Here is a 19,626-nt window from a genome sequence, read left to right on the forward strand (position 1 = left end):
GGGAACCCCTCAATGAAGCACACAAGTCAGTGTTCAGTGAGACGTTCAAAGTTTATTGTGGGAGACAGGAGTATATATACGCACACACACAAAGAACCAAAGAAAAGGTGGATGTGGGAATGTTTACATCCAGTCTGGAATGCTCTTAAAAGATAAGGTAAAGAAGAACATAAATTTAGGAGTAGCTCTGCATTTACGAGCGTTCAACAGTTTTACGACCTTTAACATAAACTACTATAGAATCTGTTTATTGAAAGTGCAGCTTGTGTCGTGGTAAAAGAAAGACACTCTGTTCTCACGCACACAGAATATCATGAAACACACTAAGAATTAAATATTTCCTACAACCAGTTATTTTGCTTCACCAACACATGATGGTATTCACTAATGATATTAAATAATTCTTAGCGACTGACAGTTACAAGTTAAAAAGGGTGAAAGTTGTTGTAATTGCATACCTGTACAGTTAAACCTTGGATTGCAAGCATACATTGTTCCAGATACTGTACTGTATGTGCTTGTATTCCAAAGAAAATTATTACAACAAATTTTCACATAAGAAATAATGGAAACCCAAAATATAAAGTAAAAACAAAAACAAATTAGCCTGCAATTTGCCTCAGCTTTTTTAACCTTTTTCTTCACGAGGGCTGTTGTGGCAGTGCAGTTCCTAAAGAACAGTCACTACACTTGGATACAAAAATAAAATAAAAAAATGCTTTACATGCTGTTGCAAACGTATAGTAAACAGTATATGTGAACACGGATGTTAACTATACAAGTGATGCATGCACGCCAATGGCTCAATTGTGATCATGTGACATTTGGCAGACAAAGCGCATGCATACTTCTCGTACCGTATTTCAAAATCTTGTTCATTTATCAAGTTAAAATTGATTTAAAAAATTTGCTCGTTTTGCAAAACACTTGCAGACTAAGTTACTCAAACTCCAAGGTTTTACTTTACTTTGTAGTCAAAAAGTGAGAATAAGGAACCATGGAAGTGGTAGATAGTTCTTTAAATCTCGTAAGTTTCTATTTATGTTTTCACTTCTTCTGCTTTCGAATATCAGCACACACACACACACACGGTTTGGACAGCAATTTGAAATTCAGGCTTGTTTGTAGGAGCTAGTTAGCTTTGGAGCCATAAATAAAATAACATGGACAGTTCAAATGCAATTCAAGAATTATTAAGGAGATAGCATGTTGTTTAAGATGGCATAATGTTATCAGATATGTTTTCTTGCTGAAGGTGTTTCTGTGATTGGTTTTGAAAGCATTTATTTTTTTATTTATTGGCACAACCAGTTATTGGATTTAGGTGCCAATTACTTTATTTGCAAATATTTAGAAAAAAAAAAACATTTAGGAAGAATGCAAATACTTTTTTATAACACTGTACCTCATTTTACCTCATTGTCATTCATTGTTAACTATGTGTGAATATATACATTATTTTAAAATATTAATATGTGTTTTAGGTAGTGAAATGGTGAAAGCAGAGAGGAGAGGCATTAAAATTGTGAAATCACTCTACAATATTCAGTTCAAGAGATCTCCAAAATTCTTTAAACCTGGGATGTCATTCGATGTCATGGTATAGAACATGAAAAACCAACACAAAACTTTCTGTACTTTGTAATTCATTTGCATGAAATGTTTAATTGTGCCGTGCTATCCTTGCATGCAATATTTTTGTCTACATTGTTAAAATATATGTATTGAAATAAAGTCTCCATTGCAGCTTACAGCCTACAGTTCAAGAGAATATTAGCTTTACTTATTACTATTGGTTTGTTTTTCATGTTACATTATCTGAAAAAATGATGCATTACACACGTTGTGTCTTTTCTGGATTTGAAAAGGTTTATGTGACCAATCCAGACCAGTCGCCTGCTGAAAATGTAAATGTGGTGGTCACGCCTGGTGATGTGAGGGGTCGAACAATGAATAATGGCATGGCCAAGGTTACAGTGAACACCCAGGGAGGAGTGAGGACTTTAATAATAACTGTGAGTTGAATGAAAAAGGATATGGGGAACTGAAGTATTTATATCAATATGTATATCCTGGTTGGCCAGCTTACAAAATACAGGCTTATTAAATAAATTAAATACAATTCTGACCTTTTGTTTGTTGTGTAACCAGGCAAAATCTACAGCTCCAGGCATATTACCTGAAAGACAAGCTGTGAACCAGATGACAGCCCAGGCTTACACCACCAAAGGAGGCTCCACCAATTACTTACATATAAGTGTAGATACTGCAGAACTGACAATCGGTGATCAGATGAAAATCAATCTATACTTTAAAAGTAGTGCCCAAAATCAAGATTTTACTTATCTGGTTGGTGTCTTACATACACATTAGTTTAAATATGTTTGTGATATTATGAGGTGGTCATGCAGTAAAAAATTATAAAAATCATGCTAAGCCTATACTTAACCATAAAATCTATCTTTGAAATTTACTAATTAGTGAAAAGCTTTTTTTGTTTGTTTGCTTATTTTATTAATTTCAAGCTCTGGGCTTCTCTTTGTATCAGATCATTAGTAAAGGACAGATTGTGAGAGGAGAGAGGTTTAAGAGACATGGGCAGTCATTGGTGACCTTGTCTCTACCTGTCACTAAGGACCTGCTTCCCTCATTTCGTGTGGTTGGGTATTACCACGTAGGATCCTCTGAGGTTGTGTCAGACTCCATCTGGGTCCACGTGAAGGACTCATGTATGGGAACGGTAGGTAATCCGCTTTATTCTTTAACAATAGTTCCATGAAAAAGTATTTGCCCCTTATGATTTTTTTTTTTGCATATTTGTCACACTTAAATGATTCAGATCATCAAACAAATTATAATATTACTCAGATCATAAAATGCAGTTTTAAAATGATTTCATTTATTATGGGAAAAACACCTTCCAAGCCTACCGACCCAATGTAAAAAAGTAATTTATAAAGTCATTATCCATTTTTTATTGCTTTAAACTCCTTTCCAGTTTGACAGCATTTGGCAGCCAAAAATCCATGTATTAAATGTAGATAAAAGTAAGGGAAATAGTGCTGATTAAGCACAATTGAAAGATATATTCTCATGCCTCATACACAATAGAAATATTTAAACCTAAAATGGCTGTGGTTTGACATTTTTGTTAATTTACCATCTAATTTTTATTTTTAAAATATATGTCATAGATGCCAACTTTTTACACCATACACCTTACCCAGCATGGCTCAGGTTCTGTATATTATTGGAGGACAAAGAAATTGACTGTATTTGCATTGAGTTTAATTTGTTTAAATTGAGTTGAATGATAAGATTCAGTGGATAACACATTTGTCACTAAATGAAAACAGAAATAAATAGATTAAAAAATATGTTCATGCATTTAACTGTGCAGTCAAACATAAAGTGACACTAGACCAGAAACACAAAGCAAAGGTAATAATAATAATAATAATAATAATAATAATAATAATAATAATAATGAATGGAGAAAGAAGAATCATTATTGATACAAAAGAACAAGGGAAAGAAAGAAAATGAAGATAAATAAAGATGAACATCACATCCCACAAATATAAAATGGGATTGTGATTTGACTGTGATTCTCTCTTTCTTGCATACAAATTGTTACACTTTTTTTTCTTGTATTACATACACATTTTTATAATTATCTTTTAATTCTATAAAGTTGCTTTGCCACAATGACCATAGTTAAAAGCACTATACAAATAAAAATTTAATAAATTCCACGAATATTAAAAGTGCTAAATGATTCAAATTAATGCAAATATTTTAATGTCACTGTAAATACTGACATGTATTTCTCTCTTTGGATAACATATCACTGCCCCTACTGCTTAATGCTCGTGCATTTGTGTGCAGCTTTTGTGTATGATTTGATGTCTTCATGCAGCTGTAAATGTGTGTTAATTGCAACCAAATTACATGTATATATTATTTTTCTATTTTCATGTCCTCATGAATTCGTTTAAATTGTTAACGGCTCAATGTGGGGTCGTTATGCTTGACAAATTAACAGAATTGGGACCAACCACAATGACTACAGAGCTGATTAATTCGGAGATGTCAGTAGCAAATTTGGCTCAGTGGAATCGGGGCGTAATGTATAAACTGGAAACTGTATTTTTTGAAAGCTGACTAAAATTCCACTTGCCACGCTTAGGCCTGATTACTGCCAGACAAAGTTTTTCACATATGCCAGGCACATTTGGACAGCCTTTTTCTCTTAATAAATCAAACAATTATTTAAAAGCTGCATTTTACATTTACTCTGGTTATCTTTGTACAATATTATTCTACTCCTTACCAGTAGTGTAGTTAATATTATTCCAAATTAGATTTGTCTTTAATAGTTTAGGATTATAGCTAAAGTATATATTATCCTCTGTGTATAACAGTAGTTTATGTTTTATTCAATTTAATTAAACTCAATTTTATTTATATAGCACTTTTAACAATGGTCATTGTCTCAAAGCAGCTTTACAAAATTCAGAAAATTATGGAACTATGTAGGAGCAAATAAAAATGTGTATCAATTCAAATTCAAATTTTATTTGTCACATACACAGTCATACACAGTATGATATGCAGTGAAATGCTTTGACAACTGCTCGTGACCTTATGATAAAAGACCTTAAAATAAAAGACTAAAGAATAAGAAATAAATATAAAAAATGAAAGAAGGAATACATCATAATGATTAGATTGTCTCTGATGAGCAAGCCAAGGGCTATGGCAATGGTGGCAACGAAACTCCCTAAGATGGCAATAGGAAGAAACCTTGAGAGGAAACAGACTCAATAGGGAACTCATCCTCATTTGGGTGATAACGGATAGCAGGATTTTTTTGGCTGACATAATGTTTTAGGCAGCTGGAAGTTCAACATAAAAGCTTAAAAGCATAAAAGCAATGTCCAAGTTAACATGAAATCCAGTACAGTTCAGCACCAGGATGAGTCAGACAAGTGCAGAGGGGTTCTGGATCACTGGGGGCTAAGGAGTATATCTTCAAACTATCATGAAGCAGAATGTAGCTGGAGGTGGTCCTTCTCTGGATGCTTCAGGATCTTCTCAGGGTTGGCCTCTGTCTACTGCAGCTAGCACAATCTCAAGATGCCTGAGAAAGAGTAGAAGAAGAAACAACAAATGGAAAAGAATTATTGTCACCTCATTTTAAAGCAAAAAAATCTAAACTAAAAGATTCACAAAAGTCTTGTACACAAATGCTATGTTTTGTGGCCTTGTTATGTGTTTTGTGGCATTATTTTAGAGACACATTTTTTAATTCAATAATAACTGTAATTTTCTCTCGAATAAAAACTTGTATAAACATGCTGCTCACATATTACTGTAGTCCAGTTTGTGCTGAATGTTTAATTAAGCCATTTAGGATATAAGTTAAAAAAAATGCATAAATGTCAGGACATGTCAGAACTTCTGTTTCTGTCTTTGTTTTTGTCATGTAGCTAAAGTTGGACGTAAGGGAGAGTTTAAAGGTCAAAAAGGTCTTTGAGCCTGGTGATGAGTTTCATCTCATAGTTACTGGAGATCCAAAAGCCAAGGTTGGACTAGTAGCTGTGGATAAAGCTGTCTTTGTCCTCAACAAGAACAGACTTACACAGACTAAGGTTAGTAACACCTAGTAATTGGTTAACTAAATCAAGCAAATGCTCAAACCTGTGCACAATGGTGTGACCCAATATAACTTGGGTTTTTAACCCCATATAACTTAGGTTCTTTTCTATCTACCCTGACAGATCTGGGATATTATTGAGAAGCATGACACTGGCTGTACAGCTGGCAGTGGTAAAGACAGTATGGGAGTTTTCTATGATGCAGGTCTACTGTTTCAGTCTGATAAAGCAGGAGGCACCACTGAAAGAACAGGTATAGCTTATAGAAAAACTTTTCTCAAATTTCTGCCAATTGAATGCCACATGCATAATACTAATGAAATGTTGTTAGGGATCTGTGAGGTTGTGATGGATCCAAGTGCAGGAGCTTGCTGCTCTGTTTCAAGAAACAGTATGTGCACAGAGAGCTGCACTTTAAAGCGGAGGTGCAGGGAGGCGCCGCAAGAGCTCCGTGTGCAGCTTGAAAGGCCCACAATAATTTGGAGGTATAGTTAGTGCATGGCTTAAATAGGGAGGCGACGTGATTACTGATGAAGAACAGGTGTGCACAGTGAAGACCGAGGCAGTGGGAAGAAAGCTGCTGGGTGGACCATGGAAGCAGAGTTCACAGGTGATCTTGGCGGGTCGGGACAGTTGTTAGTTTTAGGATATAAAAGATGATATGCGATTTGAGAATTTGTTTGATTTAACTAAAGAGAGTAAATCAAAAATTCATCTGATACTAAGCTTGTTTACCAAACAAACCCGTCTCTCTCCTGCACTTGGATCTATTACAACCTCACTTTTTGTTAACCAATATGAATCGAAATGTTTCACCCAGCAGTTTATTAATGTTAGTATTTTTTTCCTTTTTTTGTTGCTAGCTCTTGAGTGTTCTTCCCCACCACAGAGGAAAAAAAGAGGTGAGTCTGTTTTACAAAGCACTGCAACCTTGTGTAGGAAGTTTATTTTTTATTTTTTTGCTCAGTTGTAATACGGTCATTTAAAGAAAATTGCACCAGCTTAGCATGTACAGTAAATGAACCCTACCCAATTTTAGCTTGAATAGACTAACAGTTCCAGAAAATCACCTGTTTGAACATAAACACTGCACATTATATATAACCAGGCCCTAAACCTTGGCAGGCATTCTCAGGACAGGTTTTTTCATTTTGTTCATTTGTTTATTTAATTAATTATGCAATCTTGAGAAAATCTATTTGCACTTACTAACGTGTTGACCATCTCTTCATTTCTCAGAATCGCAGCAACCAAGTTTCTCGCGTACTTGCTCATTCTTCCTAAAGATGGCGCTGTGTTTCGATGACGTCATGTTTCAATCAATATATTCAGACTATCCATTCAATATATTCAGACTTTCCATTCAATATACAGATCTGGCCATTAAAAACGCACGTTTATAACCATCTGTATTTTAAGTGTAATTAAAAGTACAAGAAATAGCATAAACCAAAATAACGTGACTAAACATCGCTAATGTCACAGCAGGTGACATTTATATTTAGTATTTCGTTTCTATTTAGAAAGATGGGAATTAATTCCTGCTTACCTTTTCCACCCGCCTGCCAAACGTTTGTCTTCTCAACAAACTGTTCTCCTTCTTCTTTGGAGTTTAACGGCGGCTTGCATCTGTAAGTGTTGCACTACCGCCACCTTCTGGTTGATTCTCCTTTGGTGTTTCTCCGCTCTATTTCCAGATTATTATATTTCCCGTCCACATACCAGCAAATTTCGGATGATAAAGATACATCGTATAGATGTCGTATAGATGTAAAGACGATGTATCATTTAACAGCTTAAACAGGCAATCTGCAGACGATCAAAATACGACTATAAAAACGCGATATTCACCAGATGATGCGCTCTTTAGCAGCAGTCTCCGCAACGTACCTGTGCTATCTGGGTACTGATATGTATTTATTCTTTATTTTCTTCTCTCCTCAAGTAATGATACTTTTTTAACTGCACTTTCTCCATTCAGTATTATTATTATTATTAGTAGTAGTGCTCCGAATTTATTATTATTGTTATTATTCTTATTATTATTGTAACGCATCCGCGCGTGTGTGCAAAAAGACGAAGTAAAACTAATAATACAAAAGTGTATGATATGTTAGCCTAAAACAATATTTTTTGTGTGTGTTTATGTGCTTTAAATATATACTAAACAATAAACACTGCCTTTTGCAAAGTGAAAGTGAGTTGCGCGTGGGGTTTTTTGATCAAAAGGCAGATATGAGCAGATTTATCGATAAAACTACAGACATGAAATGCAACAAACACAAAAAAATGCTACTCGCTGAATACAACATGACAGCATGCAGAATCCCCGGGCTTTGACTGCACTTCCTCCATTTATTAGTAAAAATGCTGGGTTTCTGTAAACACATTGTTGGGTTGTTTATGCTGGGTCAAAATTCTTTGTTATTTTTGTTCTGGTGTTTATGCAGTAAACCCATGGGTGAACACGATGATTCAAAAATTTAAGAATTCATAGTAGGAAGAAAAAGAGAGTTTGTGCTTTGTGCACTTTAATCCGAGAGCGCACACTAAACTGATGCATGTTGCTCTCCCTCATTCTCTCGCCCGTATCTTAGACAGACAGAGGCTTTGCCTGTGTCTTCTTCAGCGCGCTTTTTCTTTGGCCCTAAAACCTTTTACCAGTGCGATTAAATGATCACACGGAGTGTCGCGGTATCACCACCCGGCCCGTTCTGAACAGTTTATGCGTCGTTACTGTACATACATATCCACAAATACTTTAACAACATACACTTATCACGAATTGCATTTTATATGAATGTCCCATATGAGATGCACGCACAAACACATACCTATATATTATATTCACATACAAACACATACTGTATACACATAAAAACGTAATATATTCAGTAAATTTGTGAATTACACTCAAAGTAATTATGAAGTCTGATTTGATTGGTACCATTGAACATTTTATTTTATTATGTTTTACATTATGTTTTGCTGGCGGAATACATTTTATATATATACTGCATATATGGAATAAAACCTGACATAGTTACATACACACAGCGATCCCTTGCACCATCTGCTGAGAAAAATGAGAATCACAGGTTAGAAAAGACAGGAAACGGCATGACCGGCGCGCAGCTGTCAGCAATTTTTCGTAAATAAGAGCAATATACTGGCTTTTACTGGTGCGATTTTGAAAATGTAAGCATGCAGGGTGATTAAGCTCGCAGATTTAAAAAAAGTCATGAAAGGAGGGAACTGGAATTTGATCGAGTGTGAAGTATTTATTTATTTTTTTCCCCATTGCAGTCAAATGACTGGTACTTGGCGCTTCTAGTGTTAATCCCTGAGCTAACCCTGCCCCTAAACAAGATTGCAGTACTGTAACAATTCCAATGGGGGTGACAGAACCTTCCTTGCTTCGAATCAAAGTAGATTCCTAGGGACTCTAACAATAACAGCTACAATTGCCATTTAATGTGGTGTTTTCATAAATTTTAAACAAATTGTGGGTTATAAAATATACATTGAAAATTACTTATGCAAATACATTTTTACTTTTTTTTTTTACTTTACTGAAAATCAAGCAGACACCCAATACCCTTGATTCTCTGTAAAGTTTTTTTCTCAAATAATAATTATTTAGATTAGATTTATTTATTGAAAAATAATTGCCAATGGTCCAACACCTGATTTCCCAACATCTATTTATCCAGGGAACTATGAAGATGATGATGATGAATTCATAAGTTCTGATGAAATTGTCAGCAGAACACAGTTCCCTGAGAGCTGGCTGTGGGTAGACACAGAACTCCCAGGCTGCCGAGGAAACATACCATGGTGAATGCAATAATCCAGGATCTTTATTATTGTAACATTCTGGAGGTTAATGTTTGCACTGATCTGTTATTTCCCTTTAATTTTAGTGATACAATAAGTCTCACCTTGGACAGAGCCTATCTAAAAGACACTATTACTACCTGGCAAGTCCTTGCCATCAGTCTCTCTAAAACCCATGGTCAGTGCCACATCTCTTTACATTTCTCAAAAATAATATTGATATTGATTTAAAAAAAATTAAAATGGACATCTGCAAGGGCTGCGATATGATGTCAAATAATTAAAATATATATTTCCCTGTAGGTATCTGTGTATCTGATCCCTATGAAATACCAGTGGCAAAAGCCTTCTTTGTGGATCTCAAGCTACCTTCCTCAGCAGTACGCAATGAACAAGTAGAAATCAAAGCTATTTTGCATAACTTCTCCAATAGGAAACAGAGGGTACCTATTATTATTATTATTATTATTATTATTATTAGTTCTATCTGTCTATATATTGCATCTTTAAGAATTAGAATATAGTAAAAAATTTAATAGGATTTTGTTTTACTGTGACAGGCTTCAAAGTGCCTTATTGTTTATGTTGTTTATGTAATCTCAGCAGCAACCTCACTGCCCTCTTTGTCTGCTCCAACCACTCAGAATTTAGCATTAGTAGTATACTGACCACCGACCTAAACATCAATCATTGAACCATAGGTCACAGTGTGTGGCTTAGCAAAGAAAAAAAAAACATTCCTCTGAAACTGGTCATGTCCAAGGACCAGACTAAAAATGAGAGCCAAAATTTTGCCAATAATGAAAGAAAAAGGAGTCCTTCGGGAAAATCTGAAGAAATATCCTTATTATGAAAAAATATGGGTTAGTCCATGAGAGCAGACTTATACAGCATGGTTACCAACATGCCATGCCATGCCAGTTGACTAAATATAATAAATTTCCCCAAGGGTGCATGGGTGTGTCCATAATCTATTATGATGGATGGACACTTAACCCTGAGTCCATTTCTGCCCCACACTAAACAGAATAAAGTGGTTGCAGAAGCTGTATGAATTAAATTAGTTCAGCCACTGTACAACTGTATAACTTACATTAAACTTGCTTTCTAACAAGTTAATATAATCCCTACTTTTTTGATACTAAAAGCATCTGTCTGACTTCCTGTCCACATCAGGTGCGTGTGGAATTCTTTGAGACAGAGCATGTTTGCAGCGCAGCCAGCAAAAAGAAGAAATACTGTACCATAGTTAACATTGACGCCAAGTCCAGCAGAGCCATCCCATATGTAATTACTCCCATAGAACTAGGGAACCATGAGATAGAGGTACAGGCTGCGAGTGCAACATTTCATGATGGAGTGAGAAGAACCCTGAAGGTGGTGGTGAGTATCAGCAGATTATTTGTCAATCAGCTTTTCAGAGAGGATTATTAAAAAAAAAATTAACATCTGATAATACAGTATGCCATTGTAGAACCTGAATACATACATTTTCTGAAAGATGTGATATAACACATTGTATATACAGGCCAAAAGTTTTGACACACCTTTACTCCTCCAATGTGTTTTCTTTATATTCATGACCATTTACATTGGTGACACTGAAGGCATCAAAACGATGAATGAACACATGTGGAGTTATGTACTTAACAAAAAAGGTGAAATAACTGAAAACAAGTTTTATATTCTACTTTCTTCAAAATAGCCACCCTTTGCTCTGATTACTGCTTTGCACACTCTTGGCTTTTCTCAATGAGCTTCAAGAGGTAGTCACCTGAAATGGTTTTCCAACAGTCTTGAAGGAGTTCCCAGAGGTGTTTAGCACTTGTTGGCCCCTTTGCCTTCACTCTGCGGTCCAGCTCAGCCCAAACCACCTCGATTGGGTTCAGGTCCGGTGACTGTGGAGACCTTTTTTGTTAAGTACATAACTCCACATGTGTTCATTCATAGTTTTGTATGAAATGTACAAATATGTACTGTAATGTATGTAAATATTACCACAGAGTATTACATTGTGTCGTGTTGGCGCTCATTTTTGGACATGAACTTTATGTTGATTTGGTGTCTTTTATAAGTACTTAGATAGTTGTGTTAATTTATATTGTTAATTTGGTTTGTCTTAGCTAATCAGCTAATTAGGTGTCTTAGTTAGCTATTTATTTATTTATTTATTTATTTTTTATTTTTTGTTATTTTATGTTGTATGGACTGTAGCCCCTTAAGGAGGAAATTTGTTTTGTTTCATTTTGGTACTGTATATGGCTTAAATGACAACAAAAGGCTTCTCGACTTGATCAGTATAAGGTCTAAAACATTATCATTCTATTTACAGTCTGAAGGTGTGCTAACTGAACTCACAAAATTACATTTGGAAATAAATCCATCCAAAGTACCTGGTAAGATTTAAAGCAAGCAATAAAGTTTTATTTTTCCTTATTTATGTCTCATTATTTACTTTTTGCATACAGTGAAACCTCGGATTGCAAGTAACACGGATTGCAAGTGTTCCGCAAGTCAAGCAAATATTTTTAATACATTTTGACTTGGAAACAAACAAGTCTTGGTTTTCGAGTACCGAGTATCATGTATCTTGCATGCGCTTCTTGTTTTAAAGCCAAGCGTCACATGATCACAACTAAGCCAACGGTTTTTCTCTCTCTTGCGCTGCGGAATTGTGGTTAAATCATCTCCCCTGCTGGGTCTTAGTGCTCGTCTCTAACTGGTATAATCAACATCCGTGCACGCGTGTACTGTTTACTATAACACTGTGACCACGTATGTGTGTGTAAAACATATTTTATTTTGTGTCTGTATGCGTGTGTGTACAGCGCGTGTGTGTACAGCGCGTGTATAAAGCAAAAGCAAGTCTCAGTCTCAATTTTCTCTCTCTGCTCAAGGCTCAGCTGCTCTTTGTGTTTGTGTGCACACACACACACACACACACACACACAGACCCCTCCTACTTTTGCCTTCACAGACACACACTGACAAAGGCTAATTTAGAACAGGTTAGTGCAGGTTAATTTTTTTTTTTACTTTACAGCAGTGATTCCGTTAGTGTGTCACTTAATCGAGTTTCATGGAGATATTTCTTGTTAATTTTTTTCCGATAAAACAGTGTTTCTGTTGTGTGCGCGCATGTGTGAAAAGAGTAGAGGAAGGGTAACTATGTAAGATCAGATGCAGGAGAGGGAAGCTTACTTTAGATTTACACACACACACACACACACACACACACACAGCGCCTGCATGCACAAACGGAAACACTTATCTGTCAGGATTTATTTATTTATTTTTATTTGTGTTAATTATTTTAATTTAATTTAAATTTTATTTTTGGGCTGTGGAATGAATCATTTAAGTTTTAATTATTTCCTATGGCAGAGTTTGATTCGATTTATGAGTGTTTTGGAATACGAGCCCACTTCCGGAACTAATTATACTCGTACTTTTCCATTTGCATGTGCATTACTATGCTTTTAACTGTTTGTTTTGTGCCTTGTCTGTGCTTTTGGAATAAAAGGTGGCGTTCAAGTTGTGCATTACAAGAGTGACATACCAAATGGGCGGGTCCCAAACTCCCCTGCACACACTTACATCACTGTGACTGGTAAGAAATGTCACTATAGGAGTAGAAACTTCCTGAGTGTGGTTAACTTTCATGACATGCAGAGTCCAAACGAGGCAGAAACATAATGTGTGTCATTAGTTTTTAATGCTTTGCAACAATGAACATGTAATTAACTTCCTATAATTCTATCCATAAGCTTAATAGTTATTCACTAAGCAGTTTTCTGAGAATATCTAAATACTTTTTTTACGTATATAGTCAAAGTTAATCATGCAGAATTAAATTGAAAGTAATTAAAACCTGTTCTTTTTTTTTTCTACTAGTAGTAAGAGATCATCAGAATGTACACTTGGAGATGGAACTAAGTGGAATTCGAAGTTACCCCATCAGATGGCTTTTCACCAAGAACAATGCACACCTTGCACACACAGAAAAGGTTATCAAATTATAGCTGTTTCTGTTTATTGTGCTTTTGCTTTATCATGGAGAAGTTTAAAGTTGGAATTTTTGCCTTCGAGTGGCTTTGAGGCATAATTAGCCTATCCATAATTAAGCATAGCCAGGACAAAATTAGGGTATGGTTTGGATTTTTAATGTAATTATTCAATCTGTGAAGGGTATAATTTAGGCAGACAAGGGCAGGATTTGTACCTGGCATGGGAGCATGTATTGTCAATCACTTCAGCAGCAGGGCTTGGCTCAGGCCGAGACCTGCATTGAAACGTTGTCTTAGCGACCTTGGTGAGCAGCTTGGCTGCGGAGATTGCCAGGTTTACTATAAAACATATATTGAATATAGAACACATATAGCAGTGCATGTCCATCATTCTGTGCCCCTTATGTTTGATTTTGAGCTTCTTCACCGTTTCTTGTAAATACCGTTTAATTTTATTTACCACTGTGCTGTTTTCACAAATGTGAAGAATTAATAAATGCATGAAAAAAAAGTTTGGTAGAATACAGGACAAATGCTGAATCAACATGTATAATATTTATAGTTATTTTATTTATAATGTCATAATAGGAATTATAGGGTTAATAAGAAGTGTAGCCTGTGCATTTTATTACAATTTGTGACAGATAACTGTATATGTACATTCGAAATATGTCATCATACTAATAAAGTCTATAATATTAAATTAAATTTGTAAAATGTGGTCTGGGACATAGTTCAGTGTCTCTTATTTACCTTTCACAGCTATTAGATTAATTACCAGTACAGTACCACTTTTATTAAAATATTCATCCACCTGTTGCTCACAGTAGTTTTTCAAATTCTTATTATTTGTACAAAGACGTTTTGTGCTCTTTATGATGGAAAGACTAAATAGGGGATTTTTGTGTCTGGACTTTTACAGGTTCAGCTGGAGCAAGAGATCAATGTCACAGCCAAGGGATCTGGTGCTGGAGTTCTCAAAGTAAGTGTTCACAGATACCACAAAACCGTTTGTTTTTTAATGGGAGTTTATTTATTACGTCCTCTTTTTTGAAGGTATATACACTTTATTATGCAAGACCAATAGAAAAGAAAAGCGAGTGCACAAAGTATGATTTGTCTCTTGAAATGAGAAAGGAACGAGAGGGTAAGAGTCACCTCTTAATTTCATTTCTATAATCAAGATTTTTGTTTGTTTGGTTGTAAATTTTTCTCTAATATTTATCTCTTAGTATCATATCCAAATGCCGAAGAAAGTTACCAGGTCATCATTAAGCTTCTGTAAGTACACTGTAAAAAAAAAAAAAAAAAAAAAAAAGAAGAAGAAGGAGCCATGCAGTTTTACAAATAGATTAGTTTATCTCCAAATTAAATTCTTAAGTTTTGTTAATAAAATAATTTCATGTATTAAATATAAATTAACATTTTGTTTTCCTTTTTTTATCAATTAAATCAGGTTTAAGGATCCAAACAGAGATGCCACTATGACTGTTTTGGATATTGCCTTGATGACAGGCTTTGTGGTGGATGTAAATGACCTTACAGAAGTAAGCAGACATCTGACAAAATGCTTGAAGACAGGTTGTCTAGTTTTTGATGAGAAATATTTGAACAGAACGCAATGTATAATATTTGTGTGTTTTATACTTAATATCTCAGCTAACCACTGGGAGGGACAGATACATACAGAAGTTTGAGATAAATAAGCAGCTTTCCGAACGAGGCTCACTTATCATTTATCTTGATAAGGTAAGTTTAAAATATTTTCACATTTGAATAAATAAAATGTGGCAAAAAACTTATCTGTTGAAATGTATTTGTTTTCTCGTCAGGTATCACACACTGTGCCAGAAAGGATTGTTTTTAGAGTGCACAAGATATTTAAAGTAGCTTTACCTCAACCTGCTGCTGTCAGTGTGTATGAGTACTACTCTCCAGGTAAACACACACACACACACACACACACACACACAAACACACACACTCTGTTGTTTACATATTTATCTGGTCTGTGTTAAAGAAAACCGATGTGTGAAGTTTTATGGCACAAACATGGAGCAGATAAATGGCTCGATAAACATCATGTGCTATAAAGAAGTGTGCACCTGTGCTATGGGTAAGTTTCAGAATCAGACTCTATGTGTGCATCCATCTGTCTGTCTGTCTGCCTGTGTGGTATACAGAAAGATATTGAGAGAAAGAGACATTGCATTATTAACCAACTTGCAGAAACATTATTATTAAAAAGTTACAAAAGTTCCAATTTTGAGTTTATGATAAATAGTTAGTGATAAAGCTAAATGTTAGTTCATGATAATTGATTAATCATAATTAAAAATGACAATTTGTTAAAAAAATAAAAGAAATGTATTGCCCCACTGTAACCCTAATCTGTAAGCCAACTGAAGCATATTTTATTTAAATGAAAAAATAAATACTTACCCACAATAAAAAGGGTTCACAAAATGACCATATTCACCTTTTTAATGCAGTTTGACAGGGTCAGTCAGACAGGGGGAAGGTAAATTGCCAAGACAACTTGATTTTTTTTATTTATTTAGTCTATGTCTTCAAAGTTTCCCAGTGTTGCATGTTTTCTTAACAAATACCACTGTACGAAGTTGGGCCAATAATACCATATTAATTAATATTCAATTCAGTCTCTTATAAACCTAGTCACACAGTATACAGTCCTGTAATTAATTGTATTTTTTATTTTTTATTTATTTATTTTTTAAGCAAACTGCCCTCAACTAAAAGGACCGGCGGTTCCGGAAGAAACGGTTCGCAGTAGAGAAGCCTGCAATAAAAAGGAATTCAGTAAGCACTCTTTCTGCCCAGGACAATTATTAAAGGGTTAAAAAACTTGGAGAATTGCTCATATTAATTAATTATACGTAATAAACAGTTAAATCTCATCAAATTAAAACAGTAAACATGACATCTGCTTAAATCGAACTCGTTTCATCACATTAAGCTTGTAATTAGATCTTACTTACTTTTTATCCCTCTGCTCAAATCTTCTTTCCAGTTTACAAAGCAATTCTGAAAACAGTGACGAGATCAGGCTTGGCTGATGTTTATACTTTCACCATAGTAAGAGTTATTAAAGAAGGTGAGAAACTACGCTTTTTAGTACAAATCCTGTGCTGCAGAAAGAAAAACACATAACATGATATTACTAGATGCAGAAAAACTCAAACGTAAATTATCTCTATCATATATTTCTATTGTTCTTTGTTTGTTTGTAGGGACTGATAAGAGTGTGCTAAATGAAGTAAGAGACTTTTATACCAAGGTGGGTTGCAGAGACGAACTTGCTTTGAAGGAAGGCAAGGCCTACCTCATCATGGCTCAAGAGATAAACCTGACTGGGCAAAGGTGTGGATTATAAACAATTAAATCATAGACCTGTTTAATAATAAACATTTATTATTTCAGTTTTAAGATCACATATTCCCCTTGAAAATAATAATTCCCTTTCAATAAAAGTAATAATAATAATAATAATAATAATAATAATAATAATAATAATAATTTGTTTTATTTTAATATTACAGTAATATTAAATAAGATATATTTTTGAGGTGCTATTACCAGTGTTGGCAGAAACTTTTCAGACCATTTTAAGTTTTCCCACATTTTATGTTTCACACCCATTTTTCAAAACCTTGTTTCTCATTCTACAAACAGCATGCCATAAAAACGGGTGTTTAAAGTTTTATGTTAACTTTTAATTTGTTAAAAATTTAAAATAAATAATCTGGGAATTGTGTTTAATGAGAATTCTTTGAATTTTTTGGAAGTGTAAATGTTGATACTGTAAGTCCATGAGTACAGTACAGTTCTGATCTTACTCTATTTATAACTAAAAAATAGAGAGAGAAAAAAAGGTTGGATGCACTGTAAAAAGTAGTTTAAAACATAACTAAATGTGGAAAACTTAAAAGGGTCTGAAAACTTTACTTAGGCACTGTAGTTAGCTACAGTAGTTAGTAGTTAGTCAACTTTTTTTTTCAAAGATTTTTTAACTCCCTATAATTGTTCATTGTCATTTTTATATTGTAACTCTGTCCGTGACAATATCACACATGGTTCCTCTAAAATCTACTGTAATTATACTCACCCCTGTTAAAATGGCAGGTTTTTGTGCTGTTAAAACATTAGACCAAGAAAAATTATTTCAGAACTTTTTTCACCTTTAATATGACCTATTTAATATCTCCTGTACATAATAATAATAATAATAATAAAAAAAACAGATTATTATTTTTTTTTTTGTGGGCAGAGGGTTTACAATCAATCAATCAGCGTAGCTGATTTTCCCACTCTTCTTTGCAAAATCACACCAAATCTGTCTGTTTGGTGTGGGTATTAGATCAAATCACAGATTTTTTGTTGGATTTTGGTCTCAGCTCTGGCTGGGCCATTCCATACCTTAATCTTTTTTTCTGGTGAAGCTATACTTTTGTTGATTTGGATGTATGCTTTGGATTATTGTCATGCTCTCTTCATCTTCAGTATTTTAACAAAAACGTGTAGACATTTTATAACCAATATGCTGTAACAAGAAATAATATGAACCTTTTGGAATTTTGTGTTTTTTTGCATTCTTTTGTCATTATATGATATATAATCTACATATAAGTAAGGGGTATTGACAATATACCGCAATGTGTCTAAAATAATAACACAAAAAAATATTTAATGTTTTTATTAAATACACTCATTCACCATTCAAAATGGTAATAAAAAAAGTCGTAGTGTAGTAGTGCTGCATGTTCTTTACAAATAGTTTGAGCTTAGTTTCATTAGGGCACAAAACATTATATCTAAATTAACAATTCTACATCATAGACTTTCTGGAAGCTCGTTTTGGTAAGGCATGGCACGTCTTGGTAAGGTCATTAACTCAAGGATTGACATTCTCTTTCCGCTATGACGATGAGGCTTTGTTCTTAATAAAGACATGAAAGATCAGTTTTTCTATTATTACTATTTTAGGCACATTATATGTGTCAAAACTCTTGACTAAGAGAAAGATCAGATCACATTTTATAACAAATTAATGCAATGTTTTTCAGTGCCAAAGACTAAGCTTGTCCTGTCTCTCTCTCTCTCTCTCTTTATTTTATAAAAATTCCATAAAAAAATCATGACTAAAACCTGTTTATGTTTTTGCTCAGTCTCCGCTACACAATTGATGCAGATGCCTGGTTGGAGTACTGGCCCACGCAAGAGGAAGCTCAGGAGAACATGAACAACAACAAGGAGAGATACATTGCCCTGAGCGATCTGGCCTTTAAGATGGAGCTGCATGGATGCACAACTTAAACATCTTAACAACATGGATATGAACTTCGAATCACAGCTTTTACAACTGATTTCCAGCTTCAACCCAAATCCACATCTGTATTTTTAAGTAATAATATTCGCTGTATCATAAAAATAAACTGCAAAACAGTTTTTTTTTCTTTGAGCATAAAATATAAATTAATGAAATAAAATCTAATATAGATAGAAATGACTCAAATGCGTTCTAAAATAAAGTTCTTAAGATTAAAATCTGTTTGATTTATAAATAAACTTTGTTTATTAAGGCAAACTCCTAAATAATTGTCCCTTGGGGAATTTAAGTTAGATCTTTTAGAGTCTGTTAAAACAAGAGAATAGCTGTGATAAACAGGAAAATAGGTCTCATCCTAGTATATATATGATAGTCAAAATGATATTTTTATATAGTTTTTTCCTTTAAGAAAAAAACAAGTGGTATAAGTTCAGGTAAATGAGGCCTGCAGGACATACAGAGCAAATACAAGTTCAAAACATGTAATGTTCACAAGAGCTAAAGATGATAAAAGATCTAATACAAAATTATATGAGAATATATGTATTATTGTGGATTTATAATGAAATAAAATGCTTCAGTCAAAACTAAACCTGAACATTATGGGTGTGAGCCACAAATGAACACAACATTAGGATTAAACTGTGGCCCAAAATACCACTTTTTGTGTTCCAGGTCAATATTGACCAGTATGACTTATTTTTTTAAAACAAAAAGTAAACATGGAAAACTTAACCATATTACAAATATAATGCTTGACCCGTACAGAGTTATA

General features: G+C 34.3%; 1 protein-coding gene across 1 annotated transcript in view; it reads left to right on the plus strand.

Annotated features, from left to right (window-relative positions):
• The window catches only part of LOC128506546 (complement C3-like), a 45,482-nt gene extending 26,511 nt beyond the window's left edge, over window positions 1-18,971 (plus strand). Inside the window, exons 10-34 of the mRNA XM_053477042.1 lie at window positions 1,485-1,600; window positions 1,869-2,015; window positions 2,152-2,349; window positions 2,549-2,740; window positions 5,493-5,654; window positions 5,784-5,913; window positions 6,524-6,595; window positions 9,374-9,497; window positions 9,584-9,675; window positions 9,801-9,940; window positions 10,674-10,880; window positions 11,830-11,893; window positions 13,021-13,107; window positions 13,392-13,504; window positions 14,427-14,486; window positions 14,561-14,651; window positions 14,737-14,785; window positions 14,961-15,051; window positions 15,164-15,253; window positions 15,337-15,442; window positions 15,525-15,620; window positions 16,244-16,324; window positions 16,536-16,619; window positions 16,756-16,885; window positions 18,691-18,971. Coding sequence (XP_053333017.1) covers window positions 1,485-1,600; window positions 1,869-2,015; window positions 2,152-2,349; window positions 2,549-2,740; window positions 5,493-5,654; window positions 5,784-5,913; window positions 6,524-6,595; window positions 9,374-9,497; window positions 9,584-9,675; window positions 9,801-9,940; window positions 10,674-10,880; window positions 11,830-11,893; window positions 13,021-13,107; window positions 13,392-13,504; window positions 14,427-14,486; window positions 14,561-14,651; window positions 14,737-14,785; window positions 14,961-15,051; window positions 15,164-15,253; window positions 15,337-15,442; window positions 15,525-15,620; window positions 16,244-16,324; window positions 16,536-16,619; window positions 16,756-16,885; window positions 18,691-18,838 — 2,870 coding nt within the window. The 3' untranslated portion in view covers window positions 18,839-18,971. The remainder of the gene's footprint in view (window positions 1-1,484; window positions 1,601-1,868; window positions 2,016-2,151; window positions 2,350-2,548; window positions 2,741-5,492; window positions 5,655-5,783; window positions 5,914-6,523; window positions 6,596-9,373; window positions 9,498-9,583; window positions 9,676-9,800; window positions 9,941-10,673; window positions 10,881-11,829; window positions 11,894-13,020; window positions 13,108-13,391; window positions 13,505-14,426; window positions 14,487-14,560; window positions 14,652-14,736; window positions 14,786-14,960; window positions 15,052-15,163; window positions 15,254-15,336; window positions 15,443-15,524; window positions 15,621-16,243; window positions 16,325-16,535; window positions 16,620-16,755; window positions 16,886-18,690) is intronic.
• Window positions 18,972-19,626: the final 655 nt, after the last annotated feature.

This window comes from Clarias gariepinus, chromosome 18, assembly GCF_024256425.1.
Source record: "Clarias gariepinus isolate MV-2021 ecotype Netherlands chromosome 18, CGAR_prim_01v2, whole genome shotgun sequence".
Taxonomy (NCBI): Eukaryota; Metazoa; Chordata; class Actinopteri; order Siluriformes; family Clariidae; genus Clarias; species Clarias gariepinus.